The sequence below is a fragment of the Symsagittifera roscoffensis genome, chromosome 4 (genome assembly GCF_963678635.1).
Source record: "Symsagittifera roscoffensis chromosome 4, txSymRosc1.1, whole genome shotgun sequence".
Lineage (NCBI taxonomy): Eukaryota > Metazoa > Xenacoelomorpha > Acoela > Convolutidae > Symsagittifera > Symsagittifera roscoffensis.
This window is the reverse complement of record NC_087065.1, coordinates 35,947,917-35,960,768: the sequence shown is the minus strand read 5'-3', so window position 1 is coordinate 35,960,768 and position 12,852 is coordinate 35,947,917. Positions and strand designations below refer to the sequence as shown.

The window sequence follows — 12,852 nt, the reverse complement described above, 5'->3', positions numbered from 1 at the left end:
AGTGAATGTTCTATTGTAAGTAACATTCTCGAAAAGTGAATTCTGTAACACATTTAATTTATTTTTGCAGTTTCGGTTTTTGCATTTTTCGATTTTGGGTGCAATATTTTATGGCCAATGCAAGTGAACCAACGCCATTAAAAAGAGTTTGCAAAGGTAACTCATGAAAAATTCAGTGTAATTCAAATAAAGTAATTAGCTTGTATCAATTATTCAGTCGTGCAAAACTTCAATCCGGCGCCGCATAATGTTTTTTTTATAAAATTTGTAATCCATTTAAGAGCATGCAAGAGTCTGAGTCAGCAGAAGTATTCCTGAAAGACGAAATTCCCTCCAGGAAGAATTGTGACTACATGGTGGAGTTACCTCCCATGGCTGCTAGCAGCAGCAGCGAGAATAGCAGTAGCGAATGTGACGACAGCGAACCAGACGAAGATCACAAACTCATTCGGCTGGATGAGCCCATGATCACAATTACTCAGGCGCCGGTCACAGAAGCGGACGTTCACTATTCCGAATATTCTTTCGCCGAAAGAGAGCAGATGGGGCTGGATGTCGAATCCCCGATAAGCATAATATCCGTGAAGAAACAGTCATGGTCATCATCTGAAAGCTCGACAACAAACACGCCTACAGTTGAACCCCGCAAAGATAGAGGCACAGCAAAGCGAAAGTTTCAATCGGATGAAGTTTTCAGACAAAATGTAGAAAAAATTAGATTTCAAAAATCATCGATTGAATTTTTGGAGGAAAAATTGCCGCCCTCCAGGTACGATTATCCGTCATTTTTAACAATTCCCCTTGACCAGCCTGAAGAAAAGAATCCGATTAAGCCGATTGTAAGCAAAGACGAAAGCTTCGAAGACGAATCAGCCTCTGCTTCCAATGAGTGGGCTCAAAACTCCTCGATTGAGCTGTACTCGACTGAAAACTCAAGCAGCGAAGGGGATTCGCCTATTTTGGAGTCGAAGTTGCGTTCTTCTGAAACTCTAGAGGCCACGGTTCGATCCCCGGTCAGAGCGCAAGACAGAGTGTTATCAAAAGCGGTGCAAAAGAAAGCAGGGAATGTTATGTCAAACATTGAGTACAATGGAGATAACAAGCGACAAGAAAAACTTGTACATAAAGATACAACTTCGCTGCTTGGCGCTACTCTAAGCGCTTCTGGGTTTTCCGGAAGACGCTTCAGTGGAAGTGATTATGAGCAGGTACGAGGTCGAAGGAATATTCCGACGCGACACGAGTCTGCACGAGACTACGAGCATAGTGTCTCTCTCGTCGCCAATCGTGAGTCGGAGTATATCCGGCAACACCGGAGTCGCAACGCTTCTGTCGGATCCGAAAGCCGAGTGCAAGCTCACAGTACGACTAATATTTACATGTCGCTATTGAATATCATTCAGCAAAGTCACAGTTTAATGACAGATTTGGCACTTCATTATCAGCAGGAAATTGGGACGTCAACGCCGTCACCAGTGCTTCAGGCGAGGTCCTCGCGACTCGAATCAGAAAACATATTTTTTCCGACAAGTCCGAATACGATTCCTAATGGACGATTATCGGGCTCAGTTAGCCACCATGGAAACGGAAACGACTACGCTAGTTTAAACTATGAATTTGTGAACAGATACCAACATCCGCTTAACCGACAGGGAATTTCACACAACGGGGACGTGAAAGAAAGTTTTGTTTGAGCACACAGTGCACATTTGAAACAATATCAATAACCATTTTATTTTTAATTTTAATTAAAAGTAATTAATTTGACGTAATAAATAAATTAAGAAATCGATTTTGAAAATTTTTGCTTCACTGAATTTTTCACGCATGATAAAAGATCAAAACCCAGGCGCTTACAAGTCCTAGTTGTGCTGAATTTCGTTAAAAAAGTAACGGAATATTTATGCTCGGGGTGCGTTTTTTTTCTTCAGACAAACTTCGACTTTTTAACTAGACGTTTTGACTGAATTTTTTAAATAATTCAGAAGGTATTGTTGGCTTGAGCTTAAATTTGAAAAGATATTTCACCTGTGATTTTTTTTGCAAAGTAATGGGGGTTCAAAGATTGCCATTTTGGCCAATTTGGGAAAATTACCGCGCGATATTTCGCGCTCTTAATGCGTAAAGCGGAAATTTAATCCGTCTTAGAAATCGTTCCAAATTGGCTCAAGGAAGCATATCTGCCATAATTGATTTGTTATTAGGAGCGTAACAACTAGGAGATTACTAGAAGATTTGTTACTAGGAGATTTTTTACTTGGAGATTTGTTACTTTTTATTTTATATGGCGTGTGGACGGATGATTTTCACAAAAATCTCAAATTAAAAAAGTTGTCATTTTTTCTGTTACATTTATTTTTTGATCTTATTTCTGCTCCATAGACCTTTGACCTGATACGAGCAGTCTTTTTACATTTAATTTTTTCATGTTATTACTGCTCCATGGACCTTAAAAGGCAGTCGGAACATTCAGGTTTTCGCTTGTTTTACAATACAGAATTAGTACCGAATTTCGATAATTCAGGTTATCGTGATCAAAATTGGGTATTTCCCACCAGTTGCCGCATGTTCTGGTCTGCAAAGTTTTTAAAGATTGAGTTTCAGCCGCAGCGGTCTGAAGAAACCCAATTTTGATCCTGATGGGTGAAATCACAAAATTGGTCTGGGTGAAATAAACGGGGATATCAACTTGTCATTTGTATGATACGGCAAGTTGAAGTGAAAGCCAGCATATTGAGCAAAAATTGTTTTTACTCATTTGTAAAAAAAAATGCTAACGCAGAGAAAACTAGATTTTTGTTTGAGTTAAAAAACAGTCGAGGATAGAGAAGTCCAGAATGTCATCGACCAAAATCAAGAGAAGTCTAGACAGTCATCAATTTCAATCTCTTGGCATTGCGATCACTTTTTGATCTATATCGAGATTAATTTCCATTAACTCTGTCCTCGACCATAAAACCCTGTCCACACCGCAAAATTTGTGTAGGAGAACGAACATCGGAGCTTTTTTTTGCAGGTCAGAGAAATAGTCAACGGGCTACAAAGTATTTAATGGATTAGACGGTTTTTCTGAATGGCTCAGAAAATCAACAGTCATAAAGATGAACCTAGCAAATTATAGCGTCAGTGGGGTTTCCTTTGAAAACCCGGGATTACTGGGAGAGCATCAATCAGTTTTTTGCAAATCTACATGCATACATTTCGGAAAGCAATCCAAATGAATGAAAAGATTTGCTTCAAAAAGTGCAGCTTGCTCCAGCCTTAACTGTTTGTTGTCCTGTACAAGCTTTGAATTCGAAGATAACTGTAATCGAAACTCGTAAGTCTTTCGTAGATTTTTTGTTTCATATTTCCACCCTGTTTTTTTTCTTTTTTTTTTGGTTTGAAGTTTGAACACTGAAAAAGTTCTATAATATATTGACATATTCTTGTTTTTTAAACATTTTCGTATAGGCGATTTGACTCCCTTGAATGGTATGATCAAACTAAATCCGAAAAAATACAAATACGGAGAATAATAGGAATTTGAAAAAACTAGCTCTACCGATTGGCTCAAAAAAATTAAAATGCATAAAAGAACCTTGCTAATTATAGCGTAAGTAAGCTTTCGAACGAAAACCCGGGGATTATGGGGCAAGCATCAATCAGGTTTTTGCAAATCTACATGTATACATTTCGGAAAGCAATCCAAATGAATAGAAAAGATTTGCTTCAAAAAACGCAGCTTGCTCCAGCTTTAACTGTTTTTTGTCCTGTACAAGCTTTGAATTCGAAGATAACTGTAATCGAAACTCGTAAGTCTTTCGTAGATTTTTTGTTTCATATTTCCACCCTGTTTTTTTTCTTTTTTTTTGGTTTGAAGTTTGAACACTGAAAAAGTTCTATAATATATTGACATATTCTTGTTTTTTAAACATTTTCGTATAGGCGATTTGACTCCCTTGAATGGTATGATCAAACTAAATCCGAAAAAATACAAATACGGAGAATAATAGGAATTTGAAAAAACTAGCTCTACCGATTGGCTCAAAAAAATTAAAATGCATAAAAGAACCTTGCTAATTATAGCGTAAGTAAGCTTTCGAACGAAAACCCGGGGATTATGGGGCAAGCATCAATCAGGTTTTTGCAAATCTACATGCATACATTTCGGAAAGCAATCCAAATGAATGAAAAGATTTGCTTCAAAAAGTGCAGCTTGCTCCAGCCTTAACTGTTTGTTGTCCTGTACAAGCTTTGAATTTGAAGATAACTGTAATCGAAACTCGTAAGTCTTTCGTAGATTTTTTGTTTCATATTTCCACCCTGTTTTTTTTCTTTTTTTTTTGGTTTGAAGTTTGAACACTGAAAAAGTTCTATAATATATTGACATATTCTTGTTTTTTAAACATTTTCGTATAGGTGATTTGACTCCCTTGAATGGTATGATCAAACTAAATCCGAAAAAATACAAATACGGAGAATAATAGGAATTTGAAAAAACTAGCTCTACCGATTGGCTCAAAAAAATTAAAATGCATAAAAGAACCTTGCTAATTATAGCGTAAGTAAGCTTTCGAACGAAAACCCGGGGATTATGGGGCAAGCATCAATCAGGTTTTTGCAAATCTACATGTATACATTTCGGAAAGCAATCCAAATGAATGGAAAGATTTGCTTCAAAAAACGCAGCTTGCTCCAGCTTTAACTGTTTTTTGTCTTGTACAAGCTTTTAAGTCGAAGGTAACTTTAATCGAATTTTGTAAATAGTTCGTAAAGTTTTCGTTTCATATTTTGATACTTTTTTATTGTGATTTTTGAATACTGAGAAATTACTATAGTATCTTAACATATTCTTGTTTTTCAAATATTTTAATATTGCCGATTTGACTATTTTGAATAGTATGAGCAAATTAAACCCGAAAAAATATAAATACGGAGAATGATAGGAAATTGAGAAAACTCTCTCTGATAATGAAGTTCTTTATCTCAGTCGTGACATTTTTGTATATGAAAATTTGGATGAGGCTTTATGTTTATCGCAGTTTTATGCTCGTATCAAGGAAAAGCCCTGAAAATTTCAACTGTCCATAAAAAATGGCCTCAACTAGTTTTTGGTTAATGAAATATTGACAAACTATGAATTTTAAGCTAAATATTAGGAATCGTGTATGGAATTGATGATAAAATCAATAAGCCTGCCTCAATTGAAATTCGACCAATTTTGTGATGCGGGATAATTCGCCAGGCGTAAATAATGCACCTTAAACTTTCAGCATCAAAGTTTCACAGCGCTTTAGTCACGTTAATTTATAAGTTAGAGTTTCGCAGCTAATTCTACGTCAGCAAAGTCTAGTCGTGAGAGCGCTCCTTCTTGAACCAAGAAGATCCATGGATCGATCCACCAAAGGGAAAATTTTCGAGAAAAAAAACTGTGGTCTGAATAAAAAAATCACCCCTAGCATATATATTCCTTACTTTCTTCGAATGTATGAAAAAAAAGCAATCACTCAGAAAACTGAAGCTGCACGCATGAATTACGAAATTTAGGACTAAGAAACTTGTTGGCAGCCTAGTTTGATCATCCCGCATCTTTTTTGTTGTAAATTTTGTTTTGGACTTGAATTTGGTTCTTACCTTTGTTTTTACGGCAGTAATTTTCAATTTTTTTTTGCAAACTATCTATGGGAGATTATGTCTAATAATAAATTAAAAAACGATGAAACAATCTTAAGTCAAGCTGAAACAAAATGTATTTCTGTAGGTTGCAATTGACAGAGATTTACTAAATACGGACAAAAAACAATTACTCAACATATTTTTCATCTTTTATTAAGTTCAGTTGCTCTTGTAATGTTTGCAATTAAGTTTTGAAATTGGCTCCAAATTGAACTGATTTTTTGAAGAACAAGTTTGCAATTTAATGGTTGTTGAGCATTGCTTGGGAGAAAATTTAAAAAAAAAATTTTCTCTTTGTTTCTAGCACTTGAAACTTGTGTATGCTGGTAGTAGATTGAGTTTAATTATCCAGAAAATGAAGATCAAACAGAGAACATTGAGTTTTTTAGTAATTTGTTTTTCAGTTTAAGATCAAACGAAGAGTTTGAGTTGATTTTCTTTACACTACGTCTTCAAGGTCCAGCTAATTTGTTTTCTAGTGACTTTGTTAGCTTCAATGTTATACCTTTAAGTTTTGTTGGGTATTGCAAATGATCTATGACTAAATAATAATTCTCAAAAACAATCGGGTTTGGTTGTACGAGGTTTTTTCAATGATCGTTGTGTATTCATTCTGCAGACTGCTTTTCTAAAAGCAGTCTGCAGTTCTCTTCAAAAAAATTAGAAAATGATTGAGTTTTACTACCAATTTTTCCACGTATTTATTCTTCATATTGAACTTCGTATCATCGTTTCTGCAATAATGCTTCACCAAAATAAAAAAATAAAATTCAAATTCACATGCAATTCAAATTGCATGTGATGCATGCATTAATCTGTCTTTGTCTTGTCTTAACTTTTTTGCTAATTTAATTAATAAAAAAGAGTAGCCAATCAGTGTGCAAGAAACGAACGAATATGGAACATTTTCATATAACAAAAAATCAAAATATTTTGTAAATTCTATTCAATTTTTTGTAGATTTTTTCGAATTGATATTTTTTCGAAATTTTTTCATGTTTTCATCTAGTAAGCCTCGGGGTAACCTTTCTAAATAAAGTTTATACTGGCTCAAATAAAAGCTTCACCTTATAACGACTTTTCAAATTCGACTAGAAAACAAAAACTTCCTACCGTTTTTTTATAAACACTTGGACAAGTGATTAGAATTTAGACGATTGAAAGAGCTGTCGTTTGATATTTCACATCTTTGACTTTGTTGATTGTATGAGCTATCTAAGTTTGCGTAGGAAAAAATTAAAACGATCCCGAGAAAAAAACCTTCCGCCTACTTGCAGTGGTCGCAACAATCATGAATGTTCCAAGTAGCACTGGTGCTTGCCATTCATCTCTAGTTGGTGATGATATTAAAAAGACTTTTTACAAATTAACAAAAGGTTAAGTTTTCTCAATCAGCAGGTATGTCGAAGAATTCCCGCACTGAAGTTTCATGGATAATCGATTATATTAGATTTTCATTGTCAGTCTTTATAAAATAACAAAAATAATCGATTATAATCGATTGAAAATGGATTATAATGATAATATTTTTAAAGCAATAAAATCCCAATATAATCGATTATAATCGATTATTTTCAAAACGTTTTATCAAAAAGAAAAATAATCCATTTTAATCGATTAAAATGGATTATAACCTATTTCTTCAAATCTTTTTGTGTGTTGTTCTCATTTTTTCATAATTTTGTTAAACTTAAGTTAGTAATTTTGTTTTTTCGCATATTTTCATTTTTTCTATTTTCAATCGAGTTTATGAAAAATTACAAAAAATTACCTATAGATACGACACCAACTCCCCACCCCCCACGCTTACCCGTACTGCAGTTAGATGTCCCCTAACTAGAGAGAGGGGGGTACGTTTGTGGGGAGGGGGGTTGACGTGAGGAACTGATCAAAAATGCTGATTTTGGGCACTTTTTGGAAAATTACTACATATTGGCCGCCCCTGGATGAACGTGTTTGTTCGAGTTTTGCAGAAAGTTGCAAAAACTTGTGTCATTATTTATAAAATTTAATCAATTTTCATGGATTTTTTGTACAAAAAATAATCCATTATATTGAAAACAAAAATGGATTATAATCGATTATAATGAAATATAATGGATTTAAATTTTTTCAAAATAATCGATCATAATCGATTAAAAATCGATTACGTGGTCTAAATTTGACATGATAATCAATTATATAGACAACATTTTAGTCAACAAAAATCCATTATAATCGATTATTACCCATGAAACTTCGGTGCGGGTTGTCTTAGAGTTAGTGAATGCAAATTCATTAGGTAAAATTAATAAAGTAAATATCTTTGAAAGCTGACTTATAATGAGATAATTATGGGTTTTTGCGAGACAATTTTGACGACAAAATACAGTATGCGGCAAGTTTGCAGACTTGAGCCTCATTCTACAACGGTTCGCTGCCGTCCTACTAAATCCACGATTCAAAACAACTATTTAACAATAGTGAAAAGCTCAAAGTTTTGTGATTGGGTCAGATTGTTTTCAATCAAGCAGACAAAGCATATCGTATGGAGTAAATTTCAATTGAAACATTCAAAAGAAAGAAAAGTTTGGGCGAACTGGAGTCTAGATTTATGTGCCCAATATTATGCTTGAGATGATATGATCGGATTTTCTGTCAAATTTTGAACAGTTTTTGTGTTCTTCAATGACAAAGTTTCAACAAAATTATAGAAAACTGCGATATCCGATAACACAAAACTTTTGAGAGATAATTTTTTTTCCACAAAAATTGCAGTTTTTTGGGGGAACGTCCATAGTTAAATTAATCTATAATTGCAATGTTTGAAAAATATGCACCTCTTTTTTTTACAGTTTATTTTTTACAAGAAATCAAATGTTTTTGAAAGATATAAGAAAATCTTTTTAAAACAATTGTAACTTCTAATTCTAAAAAACGTAGGGCAAACTGGAGTCTAAGATGATGTGCCAATCGTTCTTGCGAGGCGTTTTTTTTTAGATGACATGGTCTAGTTTTTCAATTTTTTGAGTTTTCCGAAAAAAAAGTTTCGACGAAAACTTTATGTAACTGCGATATCTCGAAAACACAAAACTTTTGAAAGGTAGTTTTGTTTCCGCAGACCTTGCGGTTTTTGTAGAATGTCCAAAGTTAATATGGAATGTTCATATTTAATTTAATCTATGGTTGTAATTGTTTAAAATTCTACAAGTTTTTTTTATACAATTTCAAATTTTTTCTACAACAAGTCAAACAATTGGTGTTCTTAATCGGCAGATATGTTAAAATTTTTAATAAAAACTTCAACTGCAAAATAAACAAATACAAAAAATGCGATTTTTCGCGAGATGTTTTTGATGAAAAGAAATAGTCTGCCGAGAAACTGCAGACTTTAGTTCACTTTTGCAACGGCTCGCCACTTTTCCACTAAATCCACGGTTCAAAACAACCAGTTTTAATAGTTTTTTCTATCCATTTTTAAAACAAGGTCATAGTGTTTTTATTTAAACGTACAAAATAAGTCTTCTATGTTAAATTTTGCAAGAAAATTTCGAAAAGAAAGAATGGTTAAGTTTTTGAATCATAAATTAAACATGCAACCAAAGCATTGAAATCTGTGATTGGTGAGGGAAAATTATGTGATCTTAGGACCCACTAAACGTCTGTCCCTACAGGTTGTATTTGTAAGGTAAATTCGAAACGAATAAAAATATACATTAAGAAAAAAGTGTTTGCTTCTTCCGGTAGATTAAAAAAAAGTAAATTTTGTTTCAAAGAATGGAGCAACCTAAAGTCCACAGGTATGTGCCAAATATAAAATCACAGTAATTTTGCGGTTTTTTAAAAAAAATTTACTTCAATGCATATAATGAAAAAAAAAGTTCAAAACAGTAAAACTGCAATATCTCTAAATCGGAAACTCATTTTTAAGAACAATAACAACAATAATACAATGGTGTTTTAATTGATGGCCTGTTGGTTACATAGTTTTCTGTTGCTGCAATTTGATGAATTCAATAAGATAACTTATAATTGAAAACTTGAAATCAGTCTAAGAACCCAAATGAATTCACACGGCTTAAATTGTATAAATTTGTAAAATAGTGCTGTTAGTTTTTGTCTGCGAACAAAGTTTTCGGAGCAGATTTAAATCTTAAAAGAAGATCATTTGTGTAGCAAGTAAACATAATTGGTTCTAGGATTGAAACCTTGTGAAATACCACATTCAATTGTTTTCCAGTCTGAAATACTCACGCCATTATCTTTTACGCGCTGTGTAAGATTGCTCAATTATGTTTCTAACCATTAAAAAAAACCTTACTTAACCACTTTATAACATTTATTTTGAGGTCAAAATTATACGGATCAAAACTTTTAAATCCAAGAAAAACTACAATTTTTACCCGTTAACATCGGTGTTTTCTATTTTTTGTTATTTCTAGGCAATAATTGTGCTGCACTTTTTGCGAAAGTCATACTGTTTAGAAAACAGCCGAGTGAAGCTCTCAGATAGGAGTACACGCGGTTGATCATAGTAGGTTCATGTTATTTTCTAAGCAAATGATCACAATTGTACTCGCTAGTTATTTTTATCTGTTCGCGATCCTTCTTTGTTAAGACGAAACTATTTTGCTTTGCAAAATTGTTTTTGAAATAACGCCCTTTGAAAACAAAAGGGTGCTTATAAATGCTAGGTAGGGCGACTGAGCTTTAGCTGAAATTTTTGCAATTGTGAGAATTATATAGTCCTCAGTGAAGGAGAACTTGTTATCCAAATTTTGTTAATTTTGAAAACAAAATTTTGATTTTCGGGTTAATTAAAGAAAAGAATTTTTTCAATACTCGGACTGACAAAGTAATGAAAGTCCTTGCAGATTATTTTTGCCTATGATTATGGGTAAATTTTGGAAAGTTTGTTGCAAACTTGTAATCAAAAAAGACGTCTTCGATCTCAAATTGCAACTCAAATTCATTTCATTAAAAACGCCTTTTCGATTACTTTATTTTCGAGTTGTGCTCTTCAGATTTTAAATTCATTACAATTGTTTCTACTTTAAATCTGCAGACTGCATTTCACTTGTTTTTCAGATTTGCTGGTCTCATGGTGAACGAATTTAAATCCGTTTTTTGTACAATTTTTTGACATTTTAGGGGAGCAAAATTATCAAATGTTTTTAGATAAAATTGTATTTTTAATTTTTCCCCCAACTTAATGTTAACTTTCCATAAGTAAATGCTTTTAAAATAGCCCAGGGTAAGTTTTGAAACAGACAATTTTTTTAAAAAATTGATAATTATACGTGACGGGTTGCTTCAATACTACTGGTTTTAAATCGACTTGATGATATTGGGTTTAAGTAATTCTGCGCTAGCAGAATTTTCTGCAGCGTATCTAGATCAAATCAAGGATAACTGTTTGCTGTGCAGGAAGCATAGAATGTTAGGAGCATAATCACCAAAAAAACTGGAATAAGAGTTTTTTTCGTTTCCTTGAATTACTTGCGACTTTTTTGCGTGGTTGTTTTTTGAGAGCTATAAACACGCGTAAAATGTAAGTGATTTCGGCAAAATTGGAAAAATTTTCATTCGAACGAAAAAACACAAAAAAGAAAATGAAACTATATAATTATTTTTTGTACAACAGTTCCAAATTTTTCAAAAAAAATTGTTATTAAACGCTAAATTTACTACAGTAAACCAGTTGTTTTAATAACAAAACAAGTTTTATGATCCTAAAAATCTTTTTGAGAAAGAATTCTATATACCAAACGTTAGTTGATCGGGTTACTCACTTGAAACTATATTTAATCTCAAACGCAATTTTTTTCAAACAATTTAATTCAAATCACGACTGACAGGACTCAAAATTGATATATCTCTTGAGCCATTCTGATTTTTATTTTTTGGTACCTGATAATAAGTGAAAAAACAAAAAACAAAAACTAAAACACTGGTCGGATCAATTACACCAGAGGACAAACGGTTTTCTCTCATCTAAAAAACAATTTATATTTTCAACGGAAATCAATTTGTTAGTAATGCTTTGTATTTGAAATTACCTATGGGGTGAACAAACTTTAAAAGAGTGACTAAATTCAAAAAGAAAATTAGGTCGCCAAAGGTCGCGAAAGTGTGGATATGCCAAAATTTGGTCGCGACCGTCTGGACTTAAAAACAGTCCCTGTTAACCTTGATACGAGCCCTTTTTTTGTAAAATTATAAAATTCGAATAAACGCTTTCTTCAGTTTTTTGTTCGAACTTTCGAAAATATTTGCGCAATTTAAAAAAAGACTTTCTAAGAAATTTCTAGCATCCGAAAAAAAGTGACGTCCTAAGCTCAAAATAATAGAGAGTATCATCTGTGATCATTTTTCAAAAAGGGGGTTTGATAGGTGGCAGCTTGGCTAACTTAAAACAATTGAAGCGCGAGATATTTTGTGCTATTAACTTAAGGCTATTCACTCCACTGATAAATCGTTTCAAATTGAAATGAGGCAAAGAATTTGCTGTAAATAATACGTTACTAAACGTTAAGAAGATCACATTGTACTTAGCATAGAGTTTGGGGGAAAAGTTTTTAATAAAAATCTGAATTTTTTGATAATTCGATGTAACCATTTCCCCGCTTACAGAAATTGTATGATAAACATTTTTTCATGAAAAAGAAAATTGTATAAGCGTTCTGTCATTTATGATATTTTTATCACAAACAGGTTTCATTTTGTAATTCAAAAGTTACGTTGCTGCCCATAAGGCGTGCAATTTCTGAACAAAGAAAAAAAATCTGCGAAAGTCAGGGGGTTTCAGAGGCTGCAACCTCAACTTCTCCTTTCTTGCTCGCAAACCTTTTCAACTAATGAGAGAGCAAAAAAGTCCTAAGCTTTACCCTAGAGACTAAAACAAAGGGATGGGTTATCTCAAACTTAAAAAATTACTGAATTTCCATCGGACACACAATATTCACAACCAGTCCTTCAGTTATGCCATCATTCAACCGCCACTTCTGCCATCGACATTCAAAAATAATTTCTATAAGAACACACTTCAGGCGTGCGAGAAAACAATCCGGACGATTCTTCAGACATTGAAGAGAAGTTAGAACATTCAGGGCTTCGCCATGATAAGAGCTGTCTTGTTTGCTTAGAACTTACTTTAGATACTGATCAAGGAAAAACTTATATGAAATTTTCAGGTCTAGGAGCTTTTTTGATAAA

General features: G+C 33.3%; 2 protein-coding genes across 3 annotated transcripts in view; one reads left to right on the top strand and one right to left on the bottom strand.

Annotated features, from left to right (window-relative positions):
• LOC134843931 (galactosylgalactosylxylosylprotein 3-beta-glucuronosyltransferase 2-like) overlaps positions 1–12,852 on the bottom strand; it is a 405,495-nt gene that overhangs the window by 111,107 nt on the left and 281,536 nt on the right. The window lies entirely within an intron of this gene.
• On the top strand, positions 7–1,780 carry LOC134844489 (uncharacterized). Its single transcript, XM_063861192.1, has 2 exons — positions 7–15; positions 282–1,780. Exon 2 carries the CDS (start codon positions 285–287, stop codon positions 1,692–1,694), a length of 1,410 nt encoding a protein of 469 aa, XP_063717262.1. The 5' UTR covers positions 7–15; positions 282–284; the 3' UTR covers positions 1,695–1,780.

What these genes read in the sequence shown, in the direction of transcription:
- LOC134844489 (XM_063861192.1), top strand. Translation starts at nt 285, where the DNA reads ATGCAAGAGTCTGAGTCAGCAGAAGTATTCCTGAAAGACGAAATTCCC.